This window comes from Patiria miniata, unplaced genomic scaffold (assembly GCF_015706575.1).
Source record: "Patiria miniata isolate m_02_andy unplaced genomic scaffold, ASM1570657v1 HiC_scaffold_18, whole genome shotgun sequence".
Lineage (NCBI taxonomy): Eukaryota > Metazoa > Echinodermata > Asteroidea > Valvatida > Asterinidae > Patiria > Patiria miniata.
Window position 1 is genome coordinate 9,916,996 of NW_024037056.1, and position 15,717 is coordinate 9,932,712.

At 39.5% G+C, this 15,717-nt stretch overlaps 1 protein-coding gene across 1 annotated transcript in view; it reads right to left on the minus strand.

Moving 5' to 3' along the window:
* Positions 1–6,492: 6,492 nt before the first annotated feature.
* LOC119724542 overlaps positions 6,493–15,717 on the minus strand; it is a 41,932-nt gene continuing 32,707 nt past the window's right edge. Inside the window, exons 20-30 of the mRNA XM_038195642.1 lie at positions 14,957–15,084; positions 12,374–12,517; positions 11,216–11,612; positions 10,757–10,947; positions 10,431–10,607; positions 9,501–9,622; positions 8,733–8,832; positions 8,326–8,491; positions 8,133–8,199; positions 7,766–8,036; positions 6,493–7,286 (exon numbers count right to left, since the gene is read on the minus strand). Coding sequence (XP_038051570.1) covers positions 7,068–7,286; positions 7,766–8,036; positions 8,133–8,199; positions 8,326–8,491; positions 8,733–8,832; positions 9,501–9,622; positions 10,431–10,607; positions 10,757–10,947; positions 11,216–11,612; positions 12,374–12,517; positions 14,957–15,084 — 1,982 coding nt within the window. The 3' untranslated portion in view covers positions 6,493–7,067. The remainder of the gene's footprint in view (positions 7,287–7,765; positions 8,037–8,132; positions 8,200–8,325; positions 8,492–8,732; positions 8,833–9,500; positions 9,623–10,430; positions 10,608–10,756; positions 10,948–11,215; positions 11,613–12,373; positions 12,518–14,956; positions 15,085–15,717) is intronic.

Consider the following 15,717-nt stretch of genomic DNA (forward strand, 5'->3'; position numbering starts at 1 on the left):
AATTGCGTACAATTAATGCAAAACGTTCATTTACTACATATAATATTACACACTTTATTTCCAATCATATTCATACGAAATTCAAATACTTGGTTTTATTATTAATTTCATTACTAGAAGAAACGATAATTTGCATTTTTTTTCACGATACGCGAAGTGTTACTGTGAAATTTCAATACAGCACAAAAGCATTAAGAAGAAATTTTATCCAACGGCATCCTGGGGATTGAACGAAATGAAATAATCATCCAGTTTATTCGGTAATCAATCTTTCCAAACTTTTGTTCTTCAATATTTCAATAAACAGAAAGCTTTTGTGAATTGAATTTCGGTATGATTTCACCCACTTTAACACATATCTATGATTTTTCGTCTACAGGACACTGTGGAGCTTTACAATTTTCATGAATGATTACAGTATACTTTCTGCATTCTGCAACTGGCGAAAATAGTTTTTGTTTTCATCATTTTTCGCTGGATTTGAGGATCAAAATTTAATGAACTATTGACTGTACTGCATGCATCACCTCGATTTGGACTGTTATCCTATACGTTTAAACCCTGAGAGTATGTGTACAGGTTATCCTTTACGACTGAGGACTTGGGACGATGGGGTGTGTGCGATAACAGTGGGTCCAAAGCTGTCCGAGGACCTGGGTACTAGTCCTCGGGCGAATTTCATGAACAAACCGTATGGGAGCTGTCGAGAAAAAGTTAAAGTGCAAACAAATGGGAACAAAAGAAGGAAAATGGCAGGTCCTCATGAGTATATTAAAGCACGCGTTTGTTGTAAATCGAAGACACACACGTGCAACATCATCGATGAATCGAGGACAGGAACCAAATTGAAGACTCCTCGGTTAGAAAACGTGTACAAAACAAATGAAAGCTGTTGCAAAAAAAAGTTATTATTACCTTAGAGTATAAACAATTACGGAAGAGGAACAATAGAAATTCCTCGATTTACACGTACCATAAAAAAACGTGTCTGGGTAGAGGCTTTCACTGCGTGATGGGGAAGTTTTTTATTGTTGGGCAAATTAGGACCGAGTTATGGGGACTTTTTGCTGTCCCCAGAGCATTTTCGGTCCCCAAAAATACCTTGTACGGACGAGTGTATACATGTGCGGCGCCATTTCTTACACACAAATGAGTCCACGCATGCAAACAATCCAACAGTAAAAAGCATTTACTACCTGTTGTCTAATTAATGCTGAACAGTAAAAGAAACTTTAATTCATACAGATTCAAGCATTTCCTTTTCCTTAATGCTTTTACTCCAATGTAAATGCTTCTACTTTTTGCTTAAACTTCCTAGCATTTGCTAGTTTTATTCATACGACCCACTGACTGACTGACTGACTTTCACTGTTAGTTGTGAATTAGCCTGGTTACCTATCTCACTGGCTTTTAGTCCCCATAACTGGTTCAGTTGGTAATACCTGGGTTTGTTGTTCTTTTGGATTTTTTGCTCAAGATTCTGAATCTGAGTAAAAATGTACTCTTCTCTAGGATTCGAGGGGTAACATCATATTAATTATGTTACCCAGGATGTATCGGTAAATAAAATGAGAAAAAAATAATAATTAAAAAAGTAAAGTTAAGTTCCAAATTACTCAGATGTTTCGCCGAAACGTGCTTTGGACAACATGCTTAATTGGTGTAGGATCTTTAAAACTTAATCTTTAAAAAACAAATCGGCAAACAAGTTGCATGTAAAATATTAATGGCTCAAATTTACAAAAGCTAAATATTGTTTAAAATTGTTTGTTTGAAATTGTTTGTGCATTCTACCTGTAAAGTTAGGTTTTCTTCGTCTTTCAGTTTAAAAACTTGTATAACAGAAGGCAAACTGTGTAAAACCGTCACATTTTTTAAGAAACCCGAAGTTGAATTAAAACCTCAGTTTGGTTTGGTTTAAGAACTTTCCAAAAAAAGATAAATTACCTCTTGTTTTTCTCTGACTGACTATAAATTCGAGGACACATGCATTTTCACACAGTGGTTTATTTGTCATTTGAACTTATATTCATAAATATCTCAACTCAGTGTGGATGGTTATTTTAAGCCCCTGAAAAAATACCGCTGCGTTCTGCGCCACATTGCGCAGTACGCGCCGCGCGCCCTTTCCATATAAGGATGCATTTTCAGCACTACGTGCTCATGGCACATACCATAGACATGGTTAGAAATAGTCTGAGTATCACCCGTTATCCACAGAGCAAGACTCAAGTATAACATCTGATATGTCTAGAAATATACATATATGCAAGCTGCGCGCAAGCCAATCGGAGTCGACTTTACTAAATCGTCACGTCATTTCATTTCTAAGTCAGAACTAATGGTTTGATTGGTCAATTCGAATGCAGTGTTTTGTAATGTAACAATAGCCGGGCGAATGATCGCGTAACATGATATCGAGCGCGCGACGCAGGGCTTTTTAATCCATTGTCTATGATGCCATTGTCTAGGATGCCATTGTCTATGTGAATGACCGAAGACCCGATATAGAAAGCGCCCGCTGATTTGTCAAATTCTAGGAGGTCAAGAGGCGGGGTCTTGCCTAATTAATCAGCGAATCTGCCCTCATTTAATTGTCTAAATTAGACTAGGTTAGCCGGGAGTGTGTCACAAAACATGAAGTAAAATTGTTTAACATAATTGTTGAAACATTGTGAATGTTTCTTTGTTTTGACTTGTTGACCAAAATATATTTATGAATGGGAATAAATAATGTGAACGCTGAAAACGGCTCGGGCAGTTATCCGCGTCCGGGCCCCTAGCAAATCCATACGTACTTGCTTAAAACCGGCCAAGCACATATTTAGGCCTATACTTTCTCAGTATTACAGGTAACAACCAATATTATGTAACTCAGCAAAGTAGTTTGAAATAGCTGCACAGAAATTAATGCAAATGTAAAATAGTTATGCAACTGAACATCTTTTTGTTGGTTTACTTTCTTCGGATTTGTTCTCGAATAAAATATATTCTTGTATATATTTAATAAAACATATTGCATAATTTAATCACTTTGTCCACTTTATTACCTGCGCCAAGGAGGTTACGTTTTCGGCGTTGGTTTGTTTGTTGGTTTGTCTTTTAACAAGATAACACATTTTACCATGTAACTGGTAAAATGTATTATACTCAGCCTAAAATCCTATTTGATCGTACTTATGGGGCTTCAATAATTGTACAGCATACTGTGCGCAAGAGTATCCTGATTAAGGAAAGTTGTATGCAAATTGGGATTCTGAACACCCTTGGGCAACCAATAGGAGCAGAACATCGCTTGCGGGACGTGTGCAAATTGTATTTATATTGTACATCGTATTGTATTTTATCGGGAGAGCGTGCGCAGATTTAGCCCTTGCAGCAGGGTGACCGTTTTAGCCGATTTTTGGCAAACTTTGACAGTTTTTTTGTTACAAATTGAGTTTGACAGAAAATTTGACAGAATGGATTTTTTTGGCAGATTTCTGGAAGAATCTTCAAACATGGATATTTGACAGATAAACATAGCAAATTTGAAGAATAATGGTACATTTGATTAAGAAAGCTTCAATCTTCTCAAACAAACCCTTGCATAATGGGACAGGTTGGCTGGTCTAGGTGCTTAAGTTCACTAGGAACCGGACTTTGTCGTGACACAACTGTGTTTAGCCTGAAATTTACACAATTTCATAACACGGTACTATGGATTGTTTATAAAGTAATTTGAACCTTAATGAAGGCAATACTACAACATCTACATGTGATTTTAAGTGTTTATTGTGTATTTCGAGTACTTCTGGGGACTTTGACAGATTGTTGATGAATCTGACAGATTTTTGAATTGCATTAAGCAGAAATTGGCCATGACCTTACGGTCACCCTGCCTTGCAGTGAGATTCACTTTCAGTCACGGCTTCAAACTGAAAACATCAACGCTCGATTGAAATTTTTTCCCACCTTCTGTATTTAGTACAGCACTATTGTTTGGGCACAAAAGTGGTTATTTCTTGGCATTTTTTTATTGGTACCCCGGAAGAGAACGAGCCCCATAATGCTGGTTTTGAGTGAACACTTGACTACTTAACTAAATTCAACTTGTAAACTAAATTCATTGTGGCCCGTGATGTGCCTCATGGGCTGATCCAGTAAACAGAATTACAAACATGTTAATCTCCAATCTACATGTATAGCCTATGATGTTCCACAAGGGCTATACCCCACTACATGTGCCTGCTGTGGGGAATGTGCACTACAATTTTATAATTATTTGATTAACCGTCAAAGGGGGCAGGTGTTTTTAATTAAGTGCTGAAGTTATAGCACCTTACTTGTTAATTGGTTTTATCGCTTGATTTAATAGTCTTTCACAACGGCCGTTGTTGGTGGGTAGTGGTTACTGGGTACCATTATCGTAATTGTGGTCTTGGGTATCACAATCAGTTTTAGCATCAAACTACGCGAGGTGGTCATGGGTACCTCCATACACAGTCTGATTGGTCTAAAGTTTCAAGATTTATTTTGCACGAAACTCAGCTCACAAAATATAAACAGTAATAATACATGTACATGTACATAAGTGTAAAATAGTACATTTTAATTCTTGTCTAGATTCTTGTTTTAGAATTATTGATTAATATAGAAAAATGTATAAAAGTATACAACTTCTGAGATAGCACTATGCAAATCCGGCTAGCCGCATTATGTATACACTATAGCGGCAATACAGGATCTTTGGTATGGGCCTTATTTACGAGTCGGCCATATTGAATTGAAAGTTAGGTAAAATCTTATTTTTTGGAACTTGCGAAGAGAAAGGAAAGCAAGTTAATTTATAATAAATTCCAGTCTGCTTCAATGAGTACTTGAAAATGTGTAAAACATTCCCTTATGTCTAAAGCCAGATTTAAAAAAATGACAGTAAAATAAGGCCGCATTGTACCTAAAATAAAATGTCTGGCGCCATCCCATTCAACAGTTAACAATTAATGAAATACATTCAGGGAACTCGACAAAAATGGCCAACTCGTGCATAAGGCCCTTACACCGTGCCGTAGGAGTTATGACGGCTTAAGTGCTTGATTTTTGGCCTGGATACTATAATTGTGGCCTGCTGGAAAATGCATTAGTGAATCATGCATTATTTATTCGTTAGTATTCAATCTTCACACTTTATAATAAGTTGGTTGGCTATGATTCTTTGGGTAGAATGATAGATGGGATCAAGAAAAAAAGTGTAAATGGGATACATATATATATGATTACAAATATGAAAGACTTTACCTTGTACATTTGATTGACACATATATAAATCTGAATACAATATAATTAAACAATGCTATGCAACAACAGTTACTCCGTAGTAAATGCAAAATACTATACACCAATTTTGTACAATCCACGAATACACTTAATATAGCTGTAACTTCTTGATTATTGATTTCAATGTCTAAACTTGAATAAATGATTTAAAATATAAAGTTCAGCAATATTTCTTAACTTCACTGTTGTTTACAGTGTTTCCATTTTGTGATAAATAGCAGGCATATATAGATACAGCCAAATAAGATTACAACAAATTAAAACCAAACGCAAGTATGTTTGACACAGTGACTAGCATTCATATAATTAGCAGTTGGCTTTTTTTCCATTCCACTCTTCACTGCATTTTGAATCACTCAAATTAACAGCAATGAGCGGGGAGAAGAAAAACGGAAACCGAAAGAAGCACTAACTGGAAAAAACTAAATTATCTTAAATTTAAAAAAAAAAGGCTTACATAAAAAGAAACTGATTTTGATGAGAATAATGTTTCCTTCTTCCACAACCACTAATTATATACAACTGCTGGTTTGTTACAATGGAATGATTTTGTTTGTTATGGTACAAGTCTTTGAAATGAAACAACCCCCCGCCCCCAGTAATCTGGATATTAGTAGTAAGGTAATGCTTAAGTTTGTCTGCACATTGTCTAAATACAGACTGCCAGTAAATTCTTCCCAGTTGCTGACAACTTGCCAATCAGCAAAAGCTCTGATTTACATGCAGCATGCACGGATCCATGGGGGGGGGGTAAAAAAAACACAGCTCTTACTCCAAAAATAATGTGAAACCCCCCCCCCCCCTCCCCTGACACCAAAAAATGATACTGGTAAATATCCGCCTGTGCACAAAATTCGGACAGAACCAGCTGGGTTACAGGGTTATTTGTACACTATTTTGTAATATAGTGTTAAATAATGAAAGGTTTGCGGAAACACCATGTTTGCGGTGTTTCCGCAAACCTTTCATTATTTAGTATCTCCACCATGCAAAGCCTCACATCTTACTTAATATAGTGTTAACGATCGTTCGATGTGAACAGAGCCCCTATTTAAAGTTCAGTAACGAGCAACCCCCCACCCCCCCCACCCCCCCCCCCCACTATTGATGTTACAAAGGCCAAGCGTCTACATTTCAGCACTGATTTGCTGATGAAACTCTCCTCCCCCCCCCCCCTGCAAATGGATCCGCGCCTCTGCAGATCATGCCTGCATGGCCATGGCCATGTTCATGAGGCAGTCATAGATTGAGTGCTAATAGTTTATCCAGTGGTGGTTATAGACTTTCTGCACAAGTACATCCCTAAACGGAAGTTGGGGAAGATCACTGGCAAGGACATGCCTGTTTTATCAAATGGTGCCTCAAGCTTACACAAAGACGTAACAAGTTTGTTACGTGGTGCACCCTTCTGCGTGCCAACAAGTGTCTACTTATATATATGGGTACATACAGGGTACTGAGAACAAAGAGCAACAATAGGGACAATAAAAACCCGCAAGTTGGTCTTTAAAAAATCTTGGTACCCCACATCAATAATGCCATGGCGTTTGGGGTTTATGGGGTACCACTATTGTCCACTTTGCTTCCCTGTTATTGTTCGCCTTTGTTTCTATTTTAAATCCTATGTATGTGCACGGGGTGTCCATGTCAGTGCCATCTACCATTTGTGCACGACAAGATAAGTATATTCTTCTATAAGTAGACTGTGAAGATTGACGTTTCAGACAGCGGGCATTGAAGCCTGCCTCTCACTAATACGGTCCTGACACTGACATGTCCAACTCAGCAGTGTGGGCAGTCGATGGTGAACTTGGCACCGATTCAGACATCGGCAGGTCGTAAGACCTATTCTTTTTCCAAGGAACCTGTACATCACAGGTGCGACCACAGCAGAGGCGCTTCATGTACGGCGCGAGGGCGGTGCGGACCTCCTCACGTCGCACGCAAAACAAGATGAAAACAATCAGGCCCTGAAATGAATTGAAAAAGGACTTTCTTAAACACTGATTCTCTCAATCAGAATGTGGTCCTGCTGATCAAGAACACACCATGGCCCTGTGGACCTTCATTCTAATATGGATTCTGTCAAAGGCGAATTCAACAAGAACATTATACCAATGCAAGGCGATACCTTGCAACAAACTTTCTTAGTTTATTAAAGACGCCAGCTTTCACACAATGCTTCAGAAAGAGAACTACAATTTTGCCGATTCAACTGTTAGCCTTAACCTGCCCAGATCTTTCAAAACCAACCAAGAGGTTTGAGATACATTTGTAGGGGTGCGGAAGGCTCTCACCACGGAGGCAACCAAGATGCCCTTTCTGTCTAATCCAACAAAAAAATGTGCCATAGATCTTGCACAGGTGGTTATTAAAGATTTAGTTTGGTTTCTCAAAACAAATGTTGGAGACAATAAGGTTCCATGCTGTAGTATGGAAGATATCCAACCTGAAAGGAGTTGGCCAGACAGAAGATGAGCTGAAATGCTTCTTCTGCCTCTTCGATGGCCAGGAATCCAAAACACCAGGTCAAGCCCATGAGGGTGGAGATTCCCACAGCATTCTGGAGGCGTTTGGAGATCTGCTGGGAGCGGGATGCCTCATTGACCTTCAGGAGACTGCGCATGACCAAGATGAAGGTGATGATGTTGTGGATGAGGATGAGACCAATGGGAGCAAGGAGGCCGAGGTACAGCACAAGACCAGGTTTAAGGAAACAGCTGAAAGGAAATATAATGTACATGATAAACAATAAGAAATTTAACATCTTCTTTGGGAACAGACAGACAATTTCTATTTCGTGATGTTTTACTTACTAATCCTCGTTTCTGTAGTGATCAGTTGCTGCAGCCAAGGTGATCGTCAGAACAATCAGTGGAGATCCTGGAAAACAGTTGATTGGGTAAATGTTAACATCTGACAAGGTACGTAATTCATGCATGCTTCATGTATTAGCATTTCCAAATATACGAATATTAAATTATGCCGAAGAAATTGCAAGAAACTCACCCCAAGCGATGAGGCAAGCCTTGAGCATGTAGTGAGGCGTGTCTTCTGGGAACACCTTCACCGTACTGACGTACATGTTCCTGGCTTCAACGGCCGTCCACATCATAGTGGACAGAGCAAAGTAGTGAAGTAAAGCTGTCACGAACACACAACCACCTCCAGTACCCTGTAATGTAAACATTAATCTTCAATAACTAACATTTTTTTTCCCAGCGACCACAATAATTGCACAAAAATCCATTTTACAAAATATGGAACATCACTTCATTAAACTGAAGTAGACCCCATTTTTTTCTTTTCGGTTATTATTTCAATCTTTCCAAAGAGGAAAGTGAACACAACTACAATCAGCAAAATACTTTTCTCACCTTATGTCTATTAAACTTCTAGTGTCAGTTCACACCTACCCTTGCGTTGTCGACGCCGGCAAGGAACACGATGTACAACATCAGCCAGGAGAAGAACAAATGGATGAAGATCTGACGAGATTTGCCAGTTCGCAGTTTCCTATGGTTACAGAAAAAGCTTATAAGCATTGTAGGAACGCCTTGCGTGGAAGAAAAACTAAGGAAGTGAATCCTGTGTAAGGTTCTGTGTGAAAGGCACTTTGCTACAAAATATCACATTTTATGCCCATGAGTGGCTTGTAATTTTAGAAAGTTCCTAATTAATGCAAGGGTTGACAGTTAGTGATTAAAAAAGTGTGAATCCAGAAACACTCATCTAGTGTCATTTCAGCTGCCTGCAGCTCTCGGCACTTAGATAATATTAATGATAATAATAATAATAATAATTTGAAGGGGGTTCATCCTTGCAGCTTAGAAGCTGAAAAACAAAGGACGTGGTTGAGCCAAGGGCATGTAAAGGTGCCGTAAGGCCGATTCATACTCGGCGCTAAAGCGCAAATTTGTGACATTAGGGCAGATTTTCACACTGGGAATTTGCAAAAGTTGATTAAATTTCAACTCTAGCATATTACGCAGCGAATGCTTTGTGACGCCTAATTCACACTGCATTCACAGTATATGAACCCACTTCTTGATTGCAAGACCATTAATTGATGTAAGTAAAATTGATTTAAGTGGAATGATGAACCTGCAACTACAACAAAAATGGTGCTCCAGCAACTAAGCTTTCTAGCCGTCCGCTCTTAGATAGTTTGAGAGAGATCTTACTTGATAGCAAGATACACAGTCAACGTGATACCCAAGGCAATGATGGAGATGACACAACCAACTTGGCTAATGATATCCAGGGCGTCCTGGAATCCATTTTGTTCACCCTGTCCTTTGAAATTCTAGATAAACGAACAACAGTAAATAAAGAAAGCTTGAATCTACATGCCATTTAGTGTTTCCCTCAGCACTTAAAAAGTTGAAAGAGAAAAAAAAATCTGAACTCTCTTTCATTCTCATCTGAAAACATTAATCCCATGAAGATACAACATTTGCAAATACCACAAAACAAAACGATCAAATAATCACAAAATACTTTACTGGATTGTTAGGGAATGACAGCTTGAAGCATCCTGTAAAATTGTGGCTCCTGGTGTGCTGACACTTTCAAGAAAAATGTTCTTTTCCAACGCTGGTTGGCTGACCAGCGTTGGGGAAAAACTTGCTTTTTTTCAAAAATTGCTTCTCATTTTCCATTTTTAGTTATTATGCAGTCCTGTGCAATTGGTTACACACCTGTGGAAGGGTACAAGCCTGCTAAACTGATTCTATGACCTTACACGTCCCAAAAGTCTATAAAATGCTCCATTTCATCATGCAGTCAGGAAACCAGACTATGATTGATTTTCCTTGTTTTTCCAGCATCTCTTGTACCAGCCCAAAAAGTGAAACAAGTCCGTTTAACAATATTTGAAATAACATACTTATCCTCCTAATCCAATTATTTCTGAAAATTGCAACAGTACTCCACTCGGCAGGAAACTGCACATTGTGTGTATATATTTTTTCCAAAAATTTCAAACATCGTAGTTTTTCCGGGCTCTGGAAAAAAATGTGTGTATGCATGCAATTTTTAGTTTCCCAACTTACTTTATAGTGAACTTCAAAGGACCTCTATAACAAGCGTGAAAAAGCAATTAAGAAACTTACCACAAGAATGGCAAAGTTTGTTGCATGACTACAGTTACAGGACACTGTATTATCGCTCTCTGTTGCCAGCAAGCAACCAGCCATCGACCAATCGCCAACTCTGTCGTTCAGATCAAAATCCCAGAAGACGCACTGGATTGTGGTTCTATTTCGCTCTGCTTCATTTATGGCTGGTGCCTGTTTGACAATGAGATACAACATTACACTGATAAACTCAATGACAATGAAACAAAACAAAATAAGACTGTACAATAACAATGAGTATCTAACCTATGATGGACTGGCTACCCAGAGAAGCTCCACAATATCTTTATGAAGACAAGTACCTTGAATTGGATGACCACTGGTTCGGTGAGGTTGACCAACTCAACGTCTTCCACAGTCAGTGAGACGACGGACCCAGCAACCCGGAGGCTGGAGCCGTTCTTCCCTGGGGAGCCTTTGATCAGAGCTGACTTGAACAAGGTGTCATCAGCGTAGACAATGAAACTCGCCCGAAGCGGCTGGGAACCATTTTCTAAAAGTATCAGCGATGTCAGAAAAAGACTTAAGACAGGCTCACCTTGTCTTAACACATTTTTAGTTTGTCAAAGGCAAAGTTATATTGGATTAATTAAGGGGATGGAGATGACACAAAAATAGCTATCGAGTAGGAAACAAAGTAATCCCAATATTTTTTTCAAAGGCAAAACGTATTGCAGCCCTTTATTACATTTTTTCTTTAAGGTAATGAAAAATGCCTTGATCTATGAATCAAATTTGTCTCTACTGAAAATCAGTCTTACCGTTACCAGCCTGTAATAAGTCGACAATGTTAGCCGGTAACCGGATTGAAGCTATCACATCATGAGGCACCTCACTGGCATTCACCGTGGTCGTGACCTTAGTGCCGGCAAGGCTGCCATCTTGTGGTGAAGACTGTCCGGTCTGCTGCTGCGGAGCAGACACGAAGGTGAGTCCGTTGCTAGCCTGCACTGGGTCCAGACTGACCGCCTCAACGTGGATGGTGTCCTGTTGTACACTGAAGTGACCCTCTTGTCTCAGAGTCAAGGAAACTTGAGCCTCAACAGACTGGACGATGGCTGAGGAGCTGCCAGCATTGACCTCAGGAGTCTGGGAGTCAGGAGTCTGGCTGGTACTCATGATGACATTGCTTACCGTCTGTATCACCAACTCTGTTACCTTCACGAAAATTATGAGTACTCGAATTCCACATGGTGTACAATAAAAAAAAACCTTCTAGGTTGGCCCTAGAAGGCCCCAGAAGGTTAGTTGACCCATGGCCATGGTTGACCATGTTCACTGCCAACCATCTCATGGCAAATAGCTTATTGGGGTGACAATTTGAACCTCTTTTGAAGTCTTAGCATGATAACTTCGGAATTAAGTTTAGTGCGACATCTTCTAGTGTTCGAAGTTTACTTTGGATGAGCAGGAAGTATGTGCCATCATTGAGGTAACAGGTAAGGCTCGTCGTTGGAATATCTTCTACAAATGTATTGTGAATGATTTCTTACCCATTGCTGATGCTGATTTAGTTTCATTGGTTGAGTGATGATCACATGCTGTCCATCAATAAATACAAGCTGGTACTCTAAATTTGCATAAACCACTAACTCGGCATTTTGACACTACAGTGCTGAGATACATCATCATAATCGCTTATCTAAAGCATCCCTTGAAAGTTTGAGTAATGCTAAGAATACTCTGCTTTCCTTGACCTATGCCAGTTTTGTGATCATGCATCTCACCTAGATGTGCATGAGTGCCCTTTGCAAATCAATATTTCATTTCTTAAGTTGCCTGTGGTGTATTTGAGAAGTTTGCCATCTTATAAAGCCACAACCTTGAAATTAGTAAAGATTCAAATTTATTAACATTTGCTTCTCTATTTGTACTCATGCAAGTTTTTAGTTTGTTGAAATTTTTTTGGGATCAGCTACCTCAGCATCTCCTGATCCTGCCCCGACAATATTCATCAAAATGGTGGAGACCGCTTCCACATTTTCTGCACTTTCAGACGACTCTGACGTCTGATTGGCCAGAAACTCAACCACTTCATTCACGTTCCCCATACTGACGTTAACCTGCCAAATACAGAATATACATTGATTCAGTTTCTCCATACCAACTTTCAGTCAATTTGGAAAGAATCTATTTGAACATCGACAGAAGTACGACGGTACACAAATTAAGTGGATCAACAGTATTCGTTATTACACAAATAATGAATATTACGAGTACAATGGAGGGAATAATTTAATGAGTTAAAAGATGGAAGGTTCCATTCAATGAGGTAAAGCCGAGTTGATGAATGGAACATTCCATCTTTCACCGAATGAAAATATTCTCTCCATTGCACGAATGCGAAACATCCATTATTTGTTTTATATAACATCCGAGTAGATCTTTGTCATTCGACTGGACCACTAATAAGGGAGACTGACTAAAATACACAATTAATCAATAAAAGTCAGTGTTGTTGACTCGAGTCGCTGACTCGGACTCGAGTCGGACTCGAGGTTGCTATTTTTGCGACTTGAGACTTGACTTGACTTGGGAAAAAAATGACTTGGGACTTGACTTGACTACATCTATGAAACGATTGTACACCAATAAGATCTGCAGCGCGGCGCTATAGCGCATGTATGTTTACACATCGCAGCAGATAATACCAACTTGTTTACCAGCAGTGCTTCGCGCAATGCCTGTTTTTGGCTATCCGCGATCAGGTCCACGCAGGTCGAGCCTTTCCTCTTTTTTTTGCAAATTTGAAGTTCATGACGTTAAACTCCTTTTTATCATTAAAAAAAATATTTCGAAAGTTACTCTCACTTAGTCTCTTACTTGTGGAGAAACTTACGTTACCCTGCAGATCGCCTGGCCATGGTGGAGGTAGGGGGATCACTGAAAATGCCGTTCTGTCTGCTCTTTCCACTTACAAAGTTTACATTTTTAAAGTATGCGCTCACAGCCGGCAACATAATGTGACAAACAAAATCAGCTGTTTCTTGTTACCATCAGAATTACCCACTGTCCTTTGCACGCGCATGCGCAGTGCCAAAAACAGGCTATCTGCGATAAGGTCCATGCATTGATCTCCATTAGTAAGTCCATGCCATAGCAGCCTCGACTCCATGTGCGTGTGCACGTTCCTTACATTAACCCCTGGCCGTGATGATGACGTAAATGACGCTGATTGGCTATTCACAGCGTACTGCGCGCACATTTCAAAGATTGCACGCCGGGCGCGCCCATAATGCGCTCACGTGCTTTGCACGTAACGTCACGTACGAAAAAAAAATTTGATATTCAAAAGTCGCGATGCCTGTACGATATGGATTATGGCAGCCTCGTTTTTCGCTAAAAAAACCTGTATCTTTGGTTGTAAAGGGACGAAAGGGGTACGTACATTTAATACAAATCTTTGCTAAATAACGCAACCTCCAAACGTTATGTTTGAAAGGATAATTGATTCTTCAAAATCACAACTTTTAACATTTTAAAGATGGCGTCGGCACGTAAAACGGATAAATTGCAGCCTAATTATAATGTGTCATATTTTGACACATTTAAATTACACAATTCCAGGGGTTAAGATCGCGCAAGGCATGATGGGAAACAACATGGCGCAACAACGCGTACCCATGGAGAATGAGGTTAAGTTAATGCCATAGACATATAACAAAACCTAGACACGACATTGACTGATTTTACGTTGTGAATTCTGTGAGCAAAACAGGCTGCGTCACGCGGCTTAGTAACGCGATGCACGAATGTCATGGCTTCGATTTACGGCATACTTCATACCTATACCATGCATGTTCAGGCCACTGCGAATGCACTAGTGCACTGCTTATAGGTTCTTTTTTTTCCTGCATGCGTACGGGACCAAAAGTTTTCAAATAACCTGCGCAGTGAGACCGCTCTCTTGCGCGAAGCGTTACGCCCATGATGAACATACACGTAATTAACACTCTATACATGCAGCATTTTGCTCACAGTCGCAATAGCAAATGTCGTGTCGAGGTTTTATTATATGTCTATGTGCCACGCCTATGGGCTCCATGGACAAGTACCCCAGCAACGCCAAGAAAAGGAGAGTTGGGGTGACCTAGACTGGTTCCCAATACATCCACCGCGTATTTCAAATGATGCAAAGTCATAATGGGGATTAGACTCGGAGACCATCGCAAGTTAAATTTGAATGATTCGAACATATTCACGCGCAGACGACGCCTGACGCTCATGCAGGAAGACGCTCTGGCTTAGCTTTCAACTTTCATTCAGGATAAAAAAGTTGTGCATACTTCACGCGCGAATTACAGTGCGCACATGCGGAGTCCTGTCCAAGTGGCTCTCAAGTGGTAAAAGTGCGCCCTCTTTTGTTGGCGCACAGAGCCTATATACATGTAGCTTGTGGGTTGCACCACCGTAACAGTGTATCACAGGTCACAGTTTTTCATATTTCACCCACTGGCAGTCAATTCCATTCATATTCTAAAGGGCTGAACTTCAAAGCTTACAACAATGACTTCATCCAGAGTAACTTCATTCCTTTCTTCTCCGCAACTGCGAGGTACGTGGTTTCCCCACTGGAAATAGAACGGCGGAGCTGCAACAGAGCAGTTGCGAACAGCTAACGGTTGCCCAGCTATTTAAAATGAACCAAGATATTTCATGGTTATCAAAAATTGATTTTGTTTTAATTTATTAAAATGATAAAAGAACAACCTCTTTGCTAGACTTGAACTTCCCACCAATGGTGAGTCCTGAAAAAGGTCCAGGAAGTGAACTATTCTGAGGAACATATTTTGTGCCACGTTCTACTTCACTCAAATTTATGAAAAATATTTGACATCCATTTCTTGCTATTTGTATTGAAGAGTGCACTTCTTTCAACTTCTAAAATTTGTCCATGCTTTTCTGGACATCTGTGGGCACTGTTGCTGTGATTTCATTTCTGGAAGACACTGTTAAGTTTTAAGGGGTTTTTGTTCAAATCGTAAACTCAAAGTTTTCTCATTGAAAACATTTGTGAGAAAAGTTTTCTCTGGTACTGCCGTGTACTGACACAACATAATGAATCACCAAAAGAGAAACCAATTATGACATACGACAGCGAAATATTCAAAATTGTGGTGAAGATTTGTGATAAAATGGTAATCATATACCTGTAACATTGAGGTTTTTAGATCTGCCTGAAATGACATCACACTTTTACTCATGAATATGGAAACGCCATTAGCATAAAAAAAACCAAAAAATACTATTACATGTACCCTTG